At 44.8% G+C, this 17650-nt stretch overlaps 1 protein-coding gene across 6 annotated transcripts in view; it reads left to right on the top strand.

Annotated features, from left to right (window-relative positions):
- EXOC6 (exocyst complex component 6) overlaps positions 1-17650 on the top strand; it is a 254284-nt gene that overhangs the window by 48299 nt on the left and 188335 nt on the right. For all 6 annotated transcript variants that reach the window (XM_033941888.1, XM_033941883.1, XM_033941884.1 and 3 more), the window contains one exon: positions 8593-8638. In XM_033941888.1, coding sequence (XP_033797779.1) covers positions 8593-8638 — 46 coding nt within the window. The remainder of the gene's footprint in view (positions 1-8592; positions 8639-17650) is intronic.

Here is a 17650-nt window from a genome sequence, read left to right as displayed (position 1 = left end):
TATTTTAAGCCCTGTAAGCCCCCCCTTAAGCCTTACCTGGTGGTCTAGTGGGTTTTTGGGGCAGGAACAATCTTCTCACGCTCCTGCCCCGTGCAGATTGCTCATAGGAAATGGCTGCCTTTAACTCCCGTAGTCTCTTGAGACTACGATGGGAGCTCAAGGCAGCCATTTCCTATGAGCAATCTGCACGGGGCAGGAGCGTGGGAAGATTGCTCCTGCCCCGAAAACCCGCTAGACCACCAGATAAGGCTTAAGGGGGGGGGGAAGCGGGGGTTAGGGGCAGAACCGGCCTGAATATTATTCGCGGTTTTTTAATATTCGTGAGCCGGCTCTGCCTCTAACCCCTGTGGATATGGAGGGAGAAGTGTAATTAATTTATGCAGCATGTATGGTTGGACAGATTGGATGGACCATTCGGGTCATTATCTGCCATCATTTACTATGTTGCAATGTTTCCAATTTATAATTTTTAAAATCTCTTTATTTTCAATTTCTAACATTCATCAAATTGATAATAATAACTATTTATATTGTAAATACTGTATAACTTGTATAATATGGTCCTATGAACTAAAACATCTTTGTAATCTTCAGCTGCTGTCCCTTGGCACCCTGAGTCTACCCAGTTTCCAGCAATATGCCTGCTTCGTCTTTCCTCTAATGCTCAGCTCTGGAAAAAACATGCAGTATGTGTGTAATGCTGAAGGCTGGGTTAGAAACATAGAAACATAGAAACATAGAAAGATGACGGCAGATAAGGGCTACAGCCCATCAAGTCTGCCCACACCATCGACCCTCCCTTTTAAGTCTAATGTCCCCTTTAAGTAGAATTGTAATAATGCCATTCTACTGACCCGCTCTTTCAAGTCTATACCCTAGTGATCCTATCCTTTGGCTGACCCTTGTAGGGATCCTACATAGGTATCCCATTTATTCTTGAAGTCTGGGACGCTGTGTGCCTCTATCACCTGCATTGGAAGCTTGTTGTCCTGTGTTGTCCTGTGTTGTTGAATGACAGAGGTCCAGAATACCTGAGGCTCTTTATCTGGCATGGGAAAACATTTTTCAAATTTTACTTTAAAACCTCTGGGGTATGTATTCAAAAGGGTTTAATTGGGCAAGAGAGGCTCTATATATCTTCTCTGACCACTGTGACATTTTGGGGTTAGTCTGGGGATGGAGCCAGAAGATATGCGCCCTCACCTGGAATACTGTGTCCAGCACTGGTCGCCGTACATGAAGAAGGACGTGGTACTACTCGAAAGGTTCCAGAGAAGAGTGACTAAGATGGTTAAGGGGCTGGAGGAGTTGCCGTATAGCGAAAGATTAGAGAAACTGGGCCTCTACTCCCTTGAGCAGAGGAGATTGAGAGGGGACATGATCGAAACGTTCAAGGTACTGAAGGGAATAGACTTAGTAGATAAGGACAGGTTGTTCACTCTCTCCAAGGTAGGGAGAACGAGAGGGCACTCTCTAAAATTGAAAGGGGATAGATTCCATACGAACGTAAGGAAGTTCTTCATCCAGAGAGTGGTAGAAAACTGGAATGCTCTTCCAGAGTCTGTCATAGGGGAAAACACCCTCCAGGGATTCAAGACAAAGTTAGACAAGTTCCTGCTGAACCGGAACATATGCAGGTAGGGCTAGCCTCAGTTAGGGCGCTGGTGTTTGACCAGAGGGCCGCCGCGTGAGCGGACCTCTGGGCACGAGGGACCACTGGTCTGACCCAGCAGCGGCTATTCTTATGTTCTTATATACAGGCTCTAGCCTTATTGAATCCTAGTGTCTGTATACCTAATCTGCCAGATAGAACCATATAAAAAATCTTGTCTTTGCCAGATCAGGTATGTGGGTAAGGGCGCTGAATATCGGCCAGTACTCGGACACAGACATTAAGAGCTGGTGCCTGAAACATAGCATGGCATATTTAGTTCTAATTCAGCCCACACATATCTGTGACTTTAAAACTGCTCACTACTATGGACTGAATGTTGACCAGTCAGATTTCATTTTCCAAACACTAGACTGAAAATGACTGAATTGCCTTGAAGACTTAAAGCACAATTGGAGAAAAAGAAATCATGGGAGCGTCCAGCGGCACTCAGGGTGGTGGCACCCCTCCCCTGCCCTCTTCCCTGCGCCCCCGTACCACTCACGCGCCCCCTTCCCTTTTCCCATACTTTTTAAACTTCTCTGATGTGAGCAGCATGCCCGTGTCGGTGTTGGCTCGCCCTTTGGCGTCATTTCCTAGGTACGGGTCCCAGAAGTGATGTCAGAGAAGGTGCCAATGCACATGCAGGCAGGCACCCCACGCTGGGAAGTGAAAAAAGGTACGGATTCCTGTTTGAAAATAATATGAGATGAATTTCCTTATGCTGGAGACACCCATTTTACAAACTGGAATATCCAAATTCTGAATGGTGAAAAACAAGGGACATGGATGTCCATATGGCAGCATTCTTAGAAAATGGTCACATAGATGTCTTTGAAAAGCAGAGGGGCAGCCTAATGGTTAGTGCAGTGCAAGGGAACCAGGTTCAAATCCCAATTTTTTTAGCTATTTTTCTTTCTAATTGTGAGCCTTCCAGGAATAGCAACATACCCTACTGTACTTGAATGTACAGTATACCACCTTAATAGCCTTCAGACTTGCAGGTGGCTTATATACAGTAAATATTTTTCTGTTTCTTGAGGCCTTAAAATAAAGAAATTAAACGGTGTTAAAAGTGGGATTTGAACTTAGGTCCCTTGGTTTACAGTCCACAGTACTAACCACCAAGCTACTTCTCAGACTTGCATGTTTTATTAAGATTGCCTATAGTTCCTGAAGCTGTCATAGAGCTTAGGATTCCCTTTCGGTTTCACTTTCAGGGGAGAAGGGGGACAAACTACTGGGGCGATTAATGAGGTGTCATACCTTAATCTCTACAGAGGTTAATTGCTCAACCAGAGCACCTTTTCTACCCTGGATGTGACTGAATGGATGGATCATGCCGCCGAGTCAGCCATTGACTCGTGGCAGCATGCACAGTGAGGAATCCACCCTGTGATGTTACAGCAGAGTACAGGAGTAGTTTGTGTCATTCCCTTCTCCTGTGCAGGATATGGCTCCACTGTGTCGCTGCTGCCCCTCAAACTACAGAACCTGGGGTTCCCAGGTGGTCTCCCATCCAGATTCTAGCCAGGCCTGACCCAATAGTAAGAGCGGGCTTACTCGGGGCAGCCAGGCCGTAGGCGATCGTGACTGAAACTGGTCTAAATCCTCCTTATTAGACATTTCTTCCTGTTCGGTAATCACTGTTGGACATCCTGATTTAGGGCACTTCTTAGTCCCATCCAAAACATGCCCACAACATTCCCCCTTAAGCAACCTGGGCCATTCAGGACCTTAGGCCCTTCCCTAGCGCATCCCAGGATGCACCAGGGAGAGGAAAGCCCAATATTTTGAAGATGTGGGCCTGCTGGCTGGAGGGAGTAGGCATCCTTCTGGCCAGCCTTCGTAAACAAGGTATGAGAGGGCAGGGGGTTGTTGAAGGCACGATAGTGGCAGGGGGAAAGAGTGGGAATCCCTCCTGCTGCCGGTGGAGGGTGTGGGGGGTTTGCTTAATGGCAGTGATGGGAGGGATGGGGGTTGGGCATCCCTCCCGCTGTCGGGGGAGGGGGCTGTTGGGGTGGGTGGGTTGCTTAATGGCAGCAGCGGGAGGGAGTGGGCATCCCTCCCGCTGCCGTGGAGGAGTGTCAGGGGAGGGGGGTTTGCTTAACGGCAGCGGTGGAAGGGAATGGGCATCCTTTCTGGGGGGGGGGGGGCGGTGTTGCTTGATGGCGGCAACATTTTCTGGCAGGTCTGACCTGTCAAGCCTTACTTTCCTGTCAATCCCTGAGCCAGTCTGCGCTCAGGCACTGACCAGAAAGTAAGGCTAGGACAGCTCAGACCTGCAAGTAGGACAGTGAGATTAGGTACCCACCCAGCGATAATAGAGAATCGCCCAAAGTGCTCGTTTAAATATTAATGACCTCGTAATACATTTGTATGGCAGAGTTGGAGACTGCTAGGAAGCTTGGAAAAGAGCACAGTAAGCCGTTTTGATAATTTGCTGCTAAAATACATGAACGCTAAACTGGCTGGATTCGGTTTAGCGATCACATATAAGTTTTGAGAATCTTCCTCTTAAAGTATTATGTGTCAACTTTGTTGCCTTACCTGTGGAAGGATATACACTTCTCCCTCCGTATTTGCGGTTTCAGCAATTGCGGTTTTGATTATTCACGGTTTTTAGCTTGCTGGCTCCTCTCCCAAAATTACATCAGCTTGCATAGAGAAATCGCTGATTCCAAGCGTTTACAGATAAAACCACCGATTCCCAGCACTTTCTTCACCGTGTTTTGCCTCTCCTTCAGGAACAGGCCAGGTATCCCACCATGTTATTCACGGTTTCACCATATCTACAATGGTTTTTAATGGAAAACAGTGAATAACATATGAAAAAGGTATTCGCGGTTCTGTTAATCCCCTATCACAGCGAATATGGAGGGAGAAGTGTAGATAGAGCTGAAGTGGCCTAGGAAATGGCTGTCAAGTCTGTTTCAAAAGACTTGTAACCCAAGACTTGAGTTTATTTGGCAGTAAGTTAAAATAATACTTTCATTCTAGTCTTGAGGTATATTGAGTTCAATAGTTATGATCGGTGTAAAAATGTTTTTTGCTTTGTTTTATATGTTTCAATAAAGACTTCTTGATTAAAAAAAAAAAAAGAAAATCTCAACCTGTATATGCTAAAGGAGAAGCAAGATAGTGGAGATAAAACAGAGAAAAGAAAGGTATTAATGATCCAGAATACATTATTCCTGGTGGAATTCTGCACAGAAAAATTCAAAATTAGCAAATTCTGCAGGTTTATTTGTCAAAATTTATACAATAGTTTTGTTAATTATATCCATATTCCATTTAAAACATTCAAAATAAAATGTTTTTTTCCTACCTTTGCTGTCTGAACATTTTATTTTTCCATCATGTTGCTTCTAGTTTTTCTTTTCTGCTTTCCTGTCTGTCTGCTAATTCTCTTTTGAGATGTTGCTATTCATTTGTCTTTTCTCCTCTCTCCTGTCTATTCTCTTACACCTGCTTATGACATATTGAAAATTCCTTTTTAGCTCTTTTCTGCCTCTTTCTTACATGTCTCTTTATCATTTTTCAGCCACTTATCAAATTTCAATCTTCTCTCTCATTCCCCATCTTATTCTCTCCTCAGCCCTCCATTTCCTTTCAACTTCAACACACTCCCCGTTTCCATATTTCTTCCCTCTGTAATGTTTGTCCTCTCATCCATTTCCTTATCACGCCTTCTTCCTGGCCTCTCCCTTGTGAGTCTACCATTCTCAGGGTCTTTTTTCCTCCACCCTTATAGTCTAGTATTTGCTTCTTCTCCCTGTCCTGCCCTCCTCACCCCACCCTTGTAGCCTGACATCTGTCTGTCCTTTTTCTCTTCTCTGCTGCACTCTCCCCCATAGTCCAGCATTTCTCCCACTCTTTCCTCACTCCCTTTGCGAGGCATCTCTCCATCACTCCCTTCTACTTCTGGATCCAACATCTTCCTCCTCCTACCTCTCTGATCCACCTCCATGTCCAACATCTGTCTCTCCTTCCCTAGCATTCTCTCTCTCTCTTCCACTTCCTTATCTAACATTTCTGTTTCTTTTCCACTGTCCACCATCTCTCTCTCACTCTCTCCCTGCCTAGTGCCCTGAGTCAAACCTCTCTATTCCCCTCTGTGCAGCAACCCTCCCTTCCTCCCCTCCATTATCATGTGCAACATTTTCTTTCTCTCTACACATGCACCATCTCTCCCTCCCCTCCCCTTATGTTCAACATTTCTCCCTTTCCTTTCTCAATGAATATCTCTCTCTCCTCCACCATATGCAGGATTTCTCCTTCTCATCCCTTTCCACTACTTTGTTGCATCTGTCCCTTCCTCTCCTCCACCCTGTATCCAACAATTCTTTCTCTCTCCCCCTCCCCCTATGTGCAGCATCTTTCCTCCCCTCCCATTCCTCTGTGCACCATGTGCTGCCTGCCACTAACCCAGAATTCTCTCTGCAGCAGAGGAGAGGCTTCCGGGTTAACAGCATGCAGCGTGTGGGAATTACTGCCAATGCCATTACCCGTTCAAGCAACACCATCAAGGAGGTAGGAGATTCTGCACAGAAAAGGGGAATTCTGCATGACTGCAATTCTGTGCAAATTCTGTGTTGCACTGTCACACAAAATTCCGCCAGAAGTGAAGAAGTAAACCTCTTTAAAGGAAAAAGAATTGCTAAAAAGAGGTCATGATATGTGGCTCTGAGGGGATAGACTGAGGAGAAGCATAATCTTGTACACTTCTCCCTCTCTATTCTCGGGGGTTAGGGGCAGAGCCAGCCTGAGAATAGGGAAAATTTGCGAATTACTTTTGGACCAGCTCTGACCCACCCCCGGACCTTACCTGGTGGTCTAGTGGTGACATGGGGCAGGAGCGATCTTCCTACACTCCTGCCCCATGCAGAGCTTTGCTGTGAGTTCCCGTGGGCTCGCGAGACTACAACTTCTCGTGAGGCCACAGGAACTCACAGCACGGCTCTGTACGAGGCAGGAGTGTAGGAAGATCGCTCCTGCTCCGGGTCACCGCTACACCACCAGGTAAGGTCCATGCTCCTGGGATGGCTTCTCGCCTCCTCCATCTTTGATTGCCCCCCTCCACGTCCGATCGCCTTTTTTTCTTCTGATCGACCCCCTCCTCGCCCCGATCCAAGTCCCGGGGATGGGTTTTTTTTTTTTTTTTATGCAGGCTGCCAACGAGTGATTCTCAGGGGGAGGGGGGCCTGGGGAAAAAAATCATGAATAATTGAAACCGCGAATGTCTAAACTGCGAATAGGGAGGGAGAAGTGTTCATTGTCCTGATATTTAGTTGTAATTTTGTAATAATCTCACAAGTATGCCACCTTGATACACAAGTAAGTAAAGACTGTATGGCAAACATGTATTAAACATTAATTATATTTTTGGTAGAAAACGCAGTAGAAGCATGGAACTTTTTTAAAGTGGATTATGATGGCTGAAACAATAATAGAGTTGAAGAGGGCATGGGATCCTTAGTGTAAATTTATTTATAATTTTTATATTCTGCATAATCCAAAATTCATAGCGGACCACAATAAAATATACAAAGTAAAATAGTATTAGACATAAACACAAGATAAATTACACATCATCAAGAATCAAAACAACATTTTCAAACAGCATCATCACAAAGTCAAAACTTTCTAAAAATTTACACCATAGTCGTGTAAAAATAAAATGGTTTAAAATTCTTTCTCAATAACAAAGAACCTCAGAACTCCACTGAACAGAAGGAAAAACCACAACAAATACAGGCAGTCAAAAACTAGCAAAGTGGAGTTGATGAGCTGGCCTTTCCCAGGTTTATTAATAGCATAAGTAGAAGTAAAAACAATCTATGCACACAGTTGTCGCTGGCACTAGTCCAATAATGACAGCAAATAGATCCAGATATGTGCCAGTCTATGTAGGAATTAAACTATTCTGAAGGAAAAGAGGATTGAAGGGTATAGATAGAGGATTAATATGCAGGTCCTGGACCTGATGGGCCGCCGCATGAGCGGGCTGCTGGGCATGATGGACCTCTCTGGTCTTACCCAGCAGAGGTACTGCTTATGTTCTTATGTGCCACCTTGGTAAAAACAATGGTAGCTGAAAATTATGACTTCAGATGCAGCTAGTCAAATCAACAGACAAGTGGTGTAGTAGTGGAATGAACTTCAGTTGATGAATGTGAACATAGGACCCTACACAGTCCGTGTTTCGGCATATATTTGTGCCTTCATCAGGGGTCCTATAAAGATATTTTGTAATAAATGCAAAATATAAAAATATATGTGTATATATGCTGAACAGTGAGAGTGGTGTGGAAAAGAGGAGCCATATAGCAACCTACGAAGGTTAAAAATAAAAAAGTGAAACACCAAACATAGTAAACATGAGAGAGCCCAGTGGAAAAGAATTTGGTGGTGATGTCAAATGTGTGATGAAAAGGGAGGAAGAAATACAAATGTGAAAAAGAAGCAAATATGACAAAGGAGACATATCATTATTGAAACCAACCAGCTGAATTTAAATATGGACAAATTCATAAGACTAAAATAAATAAAACACATAAGATCACAAAAAAATGATCTAAAGAATATGTTGAATGGAAAATTTTATGCACATTATAAACGCAATAACAAAGACTAAAAAGAAACACACCATACATAAATGAAAGCGAACATATATGTTAGATCACATTTTAAATATTTATTGAATCCCATCAGTCTGGGTTATGAAGCATTAGGCATTGCGGTATGCTTTTCATTTTATAGATTTTATTTCTAGTCTTTATTTTTGAGGAATTTTTTTAATTTCTAATTTTATACTGTACTCTTTTTTTTTTTTTTGTTTTGTTTTTTCCTAAAAACAGGCCATTTGTTTACCTCACATTGTATATTGCTTGCACTGTAGATGTGAGATTCAAATGTTCTAACATCTTTATTTTATTCAGCATTGGAAATGTACAGCAAACTAAAAGAACAGATGGATGTGAAAAGGTAAGTTAATTCATTTTATTATAAATAATAAATGCTGAAGTATTTTGGGGTATTCATCCCATTGGAAACTTTTTACTTTTTTCAAGGCAGTGTGTTAATATTTTTTTTTTCTTCCCTGTGATACTTTCAGCTGCCTTCCCCAAATGAATGGCAATAGTAGTAATATTGCAACCCAGACTTCTTGGTACGGCTTCTCTCTAAGGCCTGTTCCCAAATTCCTGTCTTTCTCAAGTTGAGAATAATTGTCTTAAGAACAATGCTAGTCCAATCAAAGGAGGTTGAGAGCTGTTAATAAGATGGTACATACATCAGAAATTTATCAGAAAATTAAACTAGAAAAATACTGGACCACAATAATTTTATCTAATCTAATCTAGTCTTTGGTTTATATACCGGGTCATTTCCCAGTGGAGCTCGACTTGGTTCACATATAATTAAGACTAGAGTATACAGCAGAAAACATAGGTGAAGGAAGAACTAATTAAAAACTATATTTTATATTGTTGGTCCTTACTTGTGGTAATAAGACAGCTAAAGGATTTTTCAGAATTTATGAAAGTTAAAAATTTTCTGTTTGTGCAAGCATATGGAGAGTTAGTGGCATGGATTTTCAGATGTATTAAGAAAATATAGAATTGTAGTAGCATAATTACTAAATAGAGAGGTCTTATGTATGGTGTTATGAGATTTTGTTGTCTTTGGATCATGTATTTTATTTTATAGTGCAACAGTTTTTATTGATAACTTCACAACAATACAACAATAGAGAACATACCTGTTACATCTCTGGTCAACCATTTTCATATTTGTGTTCTCATCTCTCCAAAACTGTCTCCCTTCCCTCCTCTTCCAAACCAGCTGCAAGAAAATCCCTTGGTAAATACTCCAAGCCCCCTAAACCCACCTTCTTTTCACAACTCATTGCATAATAAACTTTGACCTTTCATAGATAAGATATTTAAGTATGATCCCCTCACTTTCATAAAGATACATTTTTTCTTTTGAGATCCCTTTGCTTCTTTGGCTTCTCAGCTCACCAAAATGTGGAGGGACGTCCGCCAATGCCAAAAATTAGGGGTGGCTAATGTAGTCCAGTGCTGCAAGATATATTTTCTGGCCACTAAGTACATTTTATGACACAGCAATCTGGATTCTTTAACCTGTGTGCCAAAAGCACCTGGTACATTGAGTACCAATTGTTCCACTGTACCCTGAAGGGAAGACCCAACCACCCAGCATACAAAACATACAATATCATTCCAAAAGCCTTGATTATCCCAGGACAAGCAGGCAGCATATTCTCATATGTGGGTGACATCATCCACGGAGCCCGGATACAGATAGCTTCACAAGCTCAATTGTCTTCTCCAAATCGCCAACAATTGAACCGTCCTATATAGGGGAAGGAACTTCAAGTGGTGGTTCAACAACTTAAAAACTGTACCTCCCTGGGGCTGGACGGATTTTCCCCGAGTTTTATAAGCTTTTATTCCCTTCTCTTTACGGTCCTTTGGAGGCCTATTATTCGGCGGCCTTGAGGCGGTTGGGTTTCCTCGTGGAGCTAACCAAACCTATATAACTTTAATACCTAAACCGGGCAAATTAGAGATGGATATAGAATCGTACTGCCAAATTTCCTTAATTAATGTTGATATCAAAATTTTGGCCAATCGGCTGGTGTTATTATTGCCCACACTAATTGTACCGGAACAGGTCGTTTTCATACAATATCGTCACTCTGTCCTGAATGTACATAGATTATTAACTGCGATACAGCGGTCACAGGATGCAGACCTTAAGGGGGTTTTGGTTGGCTTAGATGCGGCTAAGGCTTTCGACCAGGTCAATTGGGCCTACCTCCTTTAAGGTGCTCACTTATATGGGTTTTACCGGCTGGTATTTTGAGATGGTCCATTTGCTTTATACAGATCCTACAGCTTGTATCCTGGTGAATAGCACCCATATATCTGCCGTCCCAATTGTTAGAGGCACTAGACAAGGGAGTCTGTTATCACCGCTCTTATTTCTTCTTTATTTGGACCCTTTCCTGGGTATGATATTGCTTGATGATGAACTGCAGGGCCTGCCGGAGGATGATTCGCAGCTGCGGGTTTTGGCCTATGCAGACGACCTCCTGTTGACCCTTGGGGAACTACAGAGATCTCTTACCCGAGCATTAGAATTGTTAGATAAATATAGTATGTATTTGGGCCTGGTATTAAACGAACAGAAATCAATGGTTCAGACTGAGGTACAGACTGAGTGGTAGGGCGTCTTCCCCCTTGCGTGGGCCCCGGGAAACCTGACCTGCTTGGGCATTTCTATTTCCCCTGACCTATCTACACTATATGCTTTAAATATTGACCCCCCTCCTCTTAACTTCCACGCAACAAAAACGGCAGAACTGGAGGGTATATCCGCTCTCCTTAATGGGAAAAATTGCATTGTACAATATGGTGTTGGAGCCCCAGTGACTTTATATATTTCAGATGATATCTGTACTGTTATCTGCTAAACATGATAAATTAATTGGTAAAAGTTTACAACAATATCTGTGGAATGGCAAGAAAGCACGGTTGTCTTTATCCCACATGGCAAAGCCTAAAGACCGAGGTTGCTTGGGATTGCGTAGTCTCAGACTGTTGTCTCAGGCATGTCAGATGAGACATCTTAGCAATTGGTTCCAGGGTACTAGCCATTTTTTGGCTGCAGGACAGGAACTCTCTTTTTGTGCTCCTTTTCATTTTAGTTACCTGCTTCATGCCAAGCGCTTGCCTCCAAAGACTTCGTCCGCACAGGACCTCCTACTACTACCATTGAGATGTCTATGGAAGATCCTGTGTCAGCAACTTCACATACCATTCCATGTGACACTTTACTTACCTTTACAGGGCAATGGAGACTTTGCTCCGGGTATGCCACCACTATCCTCTATGGTATGGAAGGACAGTGCTAACCAGTATATTTTTCAATTGGTACACTCTAATGGATCCCTGAAATCACTGGACGAACTTAAAAGAGAGCATGGTTGGATGGCGAAAGACTGGCTTCCATATACTCAGCTCTCCTTCTATATTCACTCCTTACCCTAGGTCTCTGATAGGAGGATGCAGTCCTTTTCTGAGGCCTTATATTTGTCTGCACAAGTACAGATTCCCTTGTGATTCCATCATCGTCATCTCCAGGAGTGTTTGGGAGAGATACCTTATAAAACTTATGCAACCAAATGGTCCTTGAACCTTCCCTGTGTGGTGACTGCTCAAATGATTAAGAGAGGGATTCATAGAGTGGCCTGTCTGACATCTAGAGTGTTATTGATTTGAAATGAACTATAAATTTCTGCTGCGTCTCTACAGGTCTCCCTCGTATTTATATCGGGGCGAAGCTGTGTGACTGATCAATGCCTTAAGTGTCACTATTCTCCTGCTACTCTTGAACATCAGTTTTGGTCTTGTATGCAAGATCAAACATTTTGGCAGCATGTCCATCAACACATCAAGGCTATGTGGAACTACAACTATGTGTTTCGCTTGGTAATGTTGTTTACTTTGGAGTCCCTTCTTCGATCTTCTCCGAAGGGGTTCTGGAGTTTTTTGGACCGAGCGGTTCTGTTGGGGAAAAAAGTGATACTTCACTGCTGGATCTCCTCGGACTCTCCTACACTCACACATTGGCGTACTCTGATGTTGTAACAAGCCTCCATGGAACACTATGCTGGGGCGAGTATTTCATACTTGTTGGGAGCCATTTTGGCAAACTTTGACACCCAGAGCTCGTAGTCATTTGCTGAATGTCTGACTTATTTTATGAAGGACACACTGGAATGGAGTATACTTATTGTTTAATGTGCACACTCTTTATTTGGGTTTTGGGTGCAGGGTGAGCGGGGGGGGGGGGGGGAACTCAGGTATACAGTGAAGTTTAGAAGAGTTTTGGAGATCATTTACTTCTGCTGTACACTATGTAACCTTGTGTTTTTTGCTTTTTCTACAAAATTAATAATATATTAAAAAAAAAAAAAAAGATTAGGTTCTTAACTTGCTATCTTTTTTAGTATATACCGTATTTTCACGCAAATAACGCGCACCCGTATAAAACGCGCACACGGGTATAGCGCGCAGAAATCACGATGATATGTACAAAAACTTTGGTATACCGCGCTCACGGGTATACCGCGCATGCTGCCCGACGCTCCTTTCGCCCGCCCTGACTTTCCGTGCGCTGTCCCGACTCTCCGTTCACCCCCCCTGACTTCCGTGCACTGTCCCCCCTTGAAGGTCTGTCCCCATCCTGAAAGCCTGATGCCCCCCCCCCGACGTCCGATACATCCCTCCCTCCGAAGGACCGCCGACTCCCCAACAATATCGGGCCAGGAGAGAGCCCAAATCCTCCTGGCCACGGCGACCCCCTAACCCCACCCCGCACTACATTACGGGCAGGAGGGATCCCAGGCCCTCCTGCCCTCGACGCAAACCCCCCTCCCCCCAACGACCGCCCCCCCCAAGAACCTCCGACCGCCCCCCCACCCCCCTTACCTTTGGTAGTTGGGCCAGAAGGGAGCCCAAACCCTCCTGGCCACGGCGACCCCCTAACCCCACCCTGCACTACATTACGGGCAGGAGGGATCCCAGGCCCTACTGCCCTCGACGCAAACCCCCCCCCCCCCCAACGACCGCCCCCCCCCAAGAACCTCCGACCGCCCCCCCAGCCGACCCGCGGCCCCCCTGGCGACCCCCCCACCCCCCTTCCCCGTACCTTTGGTAGTTGGCCGGACAGACGGGAGCCAAACCCGCCTGTCCGGCAGGCAGCCAACGAAGGAATGAGGCCGGATTGGCCCATCCATCCTAAAGCTCCGCCTACTGGTGGGGCCTAAGGCGCGTGGGCCAATCAGAATAGGCCCTGGAGCCTTAGGTCCCACCTGGGGGCGCGGCTTGAGGCACATGGTCGGGTTGGGGCCATGTGCCTCAGGCCGCGCCCCCAGGTGGGACCTAAGGCTCCAGGGCCTATTCTGATTGGCCCACGCGCCTTAGGCCCCACCAGTAGGCGGAGCTTTAGGATGGATGGGCCAATCCGGCCTCATTCCTTCGTTGGCTGCCTGCCGGACAGGCGGGTTTGGCTCCCGTCTGTCCGGCCAACTACCAAAGGTACGGGGAAGGGGGGTGGGGGGGTCGTGGGGGTCGCCAGGGGGATCGCGGGTCGGCTGGGGGGCGGTCGGAGGTTCTTGGGGGGGACGGTCGTTGGGGGGGAGGGGGGTTTGCGTCGAGGGCAGGAGGGCCTGGGATCCCTCCTGCCCGTAATGTAGTGCGGGGTGGGGTTAGGGGGTCGCCGTGGCCAGGAGGGTTTGGGCTCCCTTCTGGCCCGATATTGTCGGGAAGTCGGCGGTCCTGCGGGGTGGGGGTGCGAGTGGTCCTGCCGGGGGGGGGTGGATGTATCGGACGTCGGGGAGTCGGCCGGGCAAGAGGGCTTGGGCTCCCTCTTGCTCCGATCGTGGATGCGGGTGGGAGCGCGTGCGAGCGGTCGTTCGGGGTGGGGGTGCGAGCGGTCCTGCTGGGGGGGTGAATCGGGCATCGGGCGGGGTGGGAACTATGTTTTAAAACTTTTGTATACCGCGCTCACGCATATAACGCGCGAGGGGTATGCACGGTAGGTAAAAACGCGTATAACGCGCGCGTTATATGCGTGAAAATACGGTAGGTGTGTCATTCTGGACCTCCACCCTGTCATTTATTTCCTGCGCCTGCCTACTGTCACTTTAAGAATGTTCTTCTCCAAGTCTGTCACTTGGAGGCCAGTCAGCCCTTTGGCAATGAAGAGTACACTTCTCCCTCCGTATTCGCGGTTTCAGCAATCGCGGTTTCGATTATTCGCGGTTTTTAGCTTGCTGGCTCCTCCCCCAAATTTATATCAGCTTGCATAGAGAAATCGCTGATTCCAAGCGTTTACAGAGAAAATTGCTGATTCATAGGACTTTCTTCACCATGTTTTGCTTCTCCTTCAGGAACAGGCCAGGTCTCCCACCATGTTATTCGCGGTGTCACCATATTCACGATGATTTTTAATAGAAAACAGCAAATAACATATGAAAAAGTTATTTGCGGTTTTTCTGTATTCACGGATCTATTAATCCACTATCACAGCGAATATGGAAGGAGAAGTGTAGTCTGTTGCTAGCATATTTTGGGGTACTATTTAAGCTCCTTTGATGCTTCCGCTATCTTGGAATAGGCACGTGGGATCTCTTAGAGAGAGGAAGAGATAATGGTTACTGCGGATGGGCAGACTAGATGGGCCATTTGCCTTTTGTCTTCCATCATGTTTCTATGTTTGTTACTCTGTTTAATTGGTCATAGTTCTTATGTTACCTTGTTTGAGCAGAACAGACTTGTAATTTGTCCCTATTTTACTTAATTTACTTATTTTACTTACTGTTACCTTGTTTGAGCAGAACAGACTTGTAATTTGTCCCTATTTTACTTAATTTACTTATTTTACTTACTGTTACCTTGTTTGAGCAGAACAGACTTGTAATTTGTCCCTATTTTACTTAATTTTAATTTACTCTTACCTACTCTAACTGTATTCTATTTGTCTATATCACACAGTTCGGCACTGTCAGTTTACTATCCAACCCCTAAGTTCACCTAGGATTCTATCCAGCTATCTCTCCTCTGTTAAAAAAAAAAAAAAAAATTGTATCTTCACTGGAAAATGTCCAGTCAAATTTTTTGTAATCCGCCTTGAACTGCAAGGTATAGGCGGAATAGAAATCCTTAATGTAATGTAATTTACTTATTTTACTTATTATTACCTTGTTTGAGCAGAACAGACTTGTAATTTGTCCCTATTTTATTTAATTTTGGAAGGGCTCTTGCTTGGGGACTAACTGTAGGTGACAATGGAACCCTTAGTGAAGTAGGAGGGTTACATAAACCAGAGTAGATTCCTCCTGCAAAGGCTTGCAGCCATGGGGAGATTACCCGCTTGTCTAGAATGACACACCTAACTACTATCACTGTTTGCCGACGATGCCAAACTATGCAACATAGTTGACAAAAGCAGTGTGCCTGACTTTATGACGCAGGACCTAAGACAGCTTGAACAGTGGTCATCAACTTGGCAGCTGGGCTTCAATGCTAAAAAATGTAAAGTAATGCACCTAGGCAAAAAAAATCCACACAGAACTTACACACTAAATGGTGAAACCTTGTCCAGGACCACGGTGGAACGTGATTTAGGAGTGATCATTAGCGACGATATGAAGGCTGCCAATCAAGTAGAGAAGGCTTCGTCCAAGGCAAGACAAATGATGGGCTGTATCCGTAGGGGTTTTGTCAGCAGAAAACCTGAAGTCATAATGCCACTGTACAGATCCATGGTGAGACCTTATCTCGAGTATTGTGTTCAATTCTGGAGACCACACTACCGAAAAGATGTGTTGAGAATTGAGTCGGTTCAGCGAATGGCTACCAGGATGGTTTTGGGGCTCAGGGAACTCACGTATGAAGAAAGGTTAAAAAAACTGCGGATGTACTCACTGGAGGAGCGAAGAGAGAGAGGGGACATGATTGAGACCTTTAAGTATATTACTGGGCGTATAGAGGTGAAAGATGATATCTTCAGTCTTACAGGGCCCTCGGTAACCAGAGGACACTCGCTGAAAATCAGGGGAGGGAAATTTCAGGGTGATGCTAGGAAGTACTTCTTCACTGAAAGGGTGGTAGATCATTGGAACGAGCTGCCTCAGCGGGTGATTGAGGCCAGCAGCGTGTTAGATTTCAAGAGAAAATGGGATATTCATGTGGGATCTCTAGGAGAGTAAGAATCAGGGAGTGGGTCATTGGTATGGGCAGACTCGATGGGCTATGGCCCTTTTCTGCCGTCAATTTCTATGTTTCTACTAGAAAAGATATTAGTAAGGTAAGAACCTAATCTCTTTTTCTTTAGTAGTGATGGAGCAGTGGATGAAGGAAACAAGCAAAGAATTGAAGAAAAATGGGAACTAAGATGCAGCATGCATCCAGAACACATCTTTTCTGTGTAGTCAGAAAGACTATGCATTATGAAGGTATTCAAAGTCATTAAATCATGAGTGGATTCGAGAACTTGCAAGAGGACCTTTCAGTACTGGAGATCTGGGCATCCAAATGGCAGATGAATTTTAATGTAAAGTGCAAACTGATGCACATAGGGAAGTGCAACCCAAACTATGACTACACAATTCAAGGTTATACATTAGGAATCCCCACCTAGAAAAAGGATCTAGGCATCATGAACAATACTGTACATGGAAATCCTTTGTTCAGTGTGTGATAGTGTGAAAGAGTGTATTTCACACTATGGGTGGAGAGCCCCAGGGGTGATCTGATAGGGTTTGTATACTTAGGGTGATTTGATTGGTATCCTTCTGTAGGTGGTTGTAGTTGGTCAGGGTGACTGGACTGGGACCCTGCTGTAGGTGGTTGGAGTCGGTCAGGAAGGCTGTGGGAAGTGGTAGGGGTACTAACCCTTCAGGATTTTCATTAGTACAATTCCCTGTATGCTGGGTGCAAGCCAGTAAACTATGAACTAAAGAGAGATCTGCATCTAGAAAGGATGAATTGTGAACATTATATGCTGAGAAAAGCCCTGGAGGGGATAATGGGACCCCTAACAGAAGGGGATATCTGTCTACCCCAGAACCCTGGAGGATAAAAGACTGTTGATTGATGGGGAGTGAGGACTCACAGCAACTGTACAAGAGGAATGAAATAAAGACCTCCCAGCAGGGGAACCTAAGGATATTGGAGACTGATTTCTCCCTTTTTGAAAGGAGAGATGACAAATTGACAATGTCTTGGAGCCCAAGGTCAGAAGGGAGAGGCAACCCTTGAAAAAAATGAAGGAGCCAACTCGAGGAGGATTGTGAACTGATTTCTGGTTACAGAAGTGAGGCCTGGAGAACAACAGTTGACAGGTGATGACAGCCAGAAAATAAAAACATTTTTAGGAATTGTTAGAAAGGGAATAGAGAAT

The sequence above is a fragment of the Geotrypetes seraphini genome, chromosome 4, assembly GCF_902459505.1.
Source record: "Geotrypetes seraphini chromosome 4, aGeoSer1.1, whole genome shotgun sequence".
Lineage (NCBI taxonomy): Eukaryota > Metazoa > Chordata > Amphibia > Gymnophiona > Dermophiidae > Geotrypetes > Geotrypetes seraphini.
The sequence above is the reverse complement of the archived record's forward strand: the minus strand, read 5'-3'. Positions and strand labels throughout refer to the sequence as shown.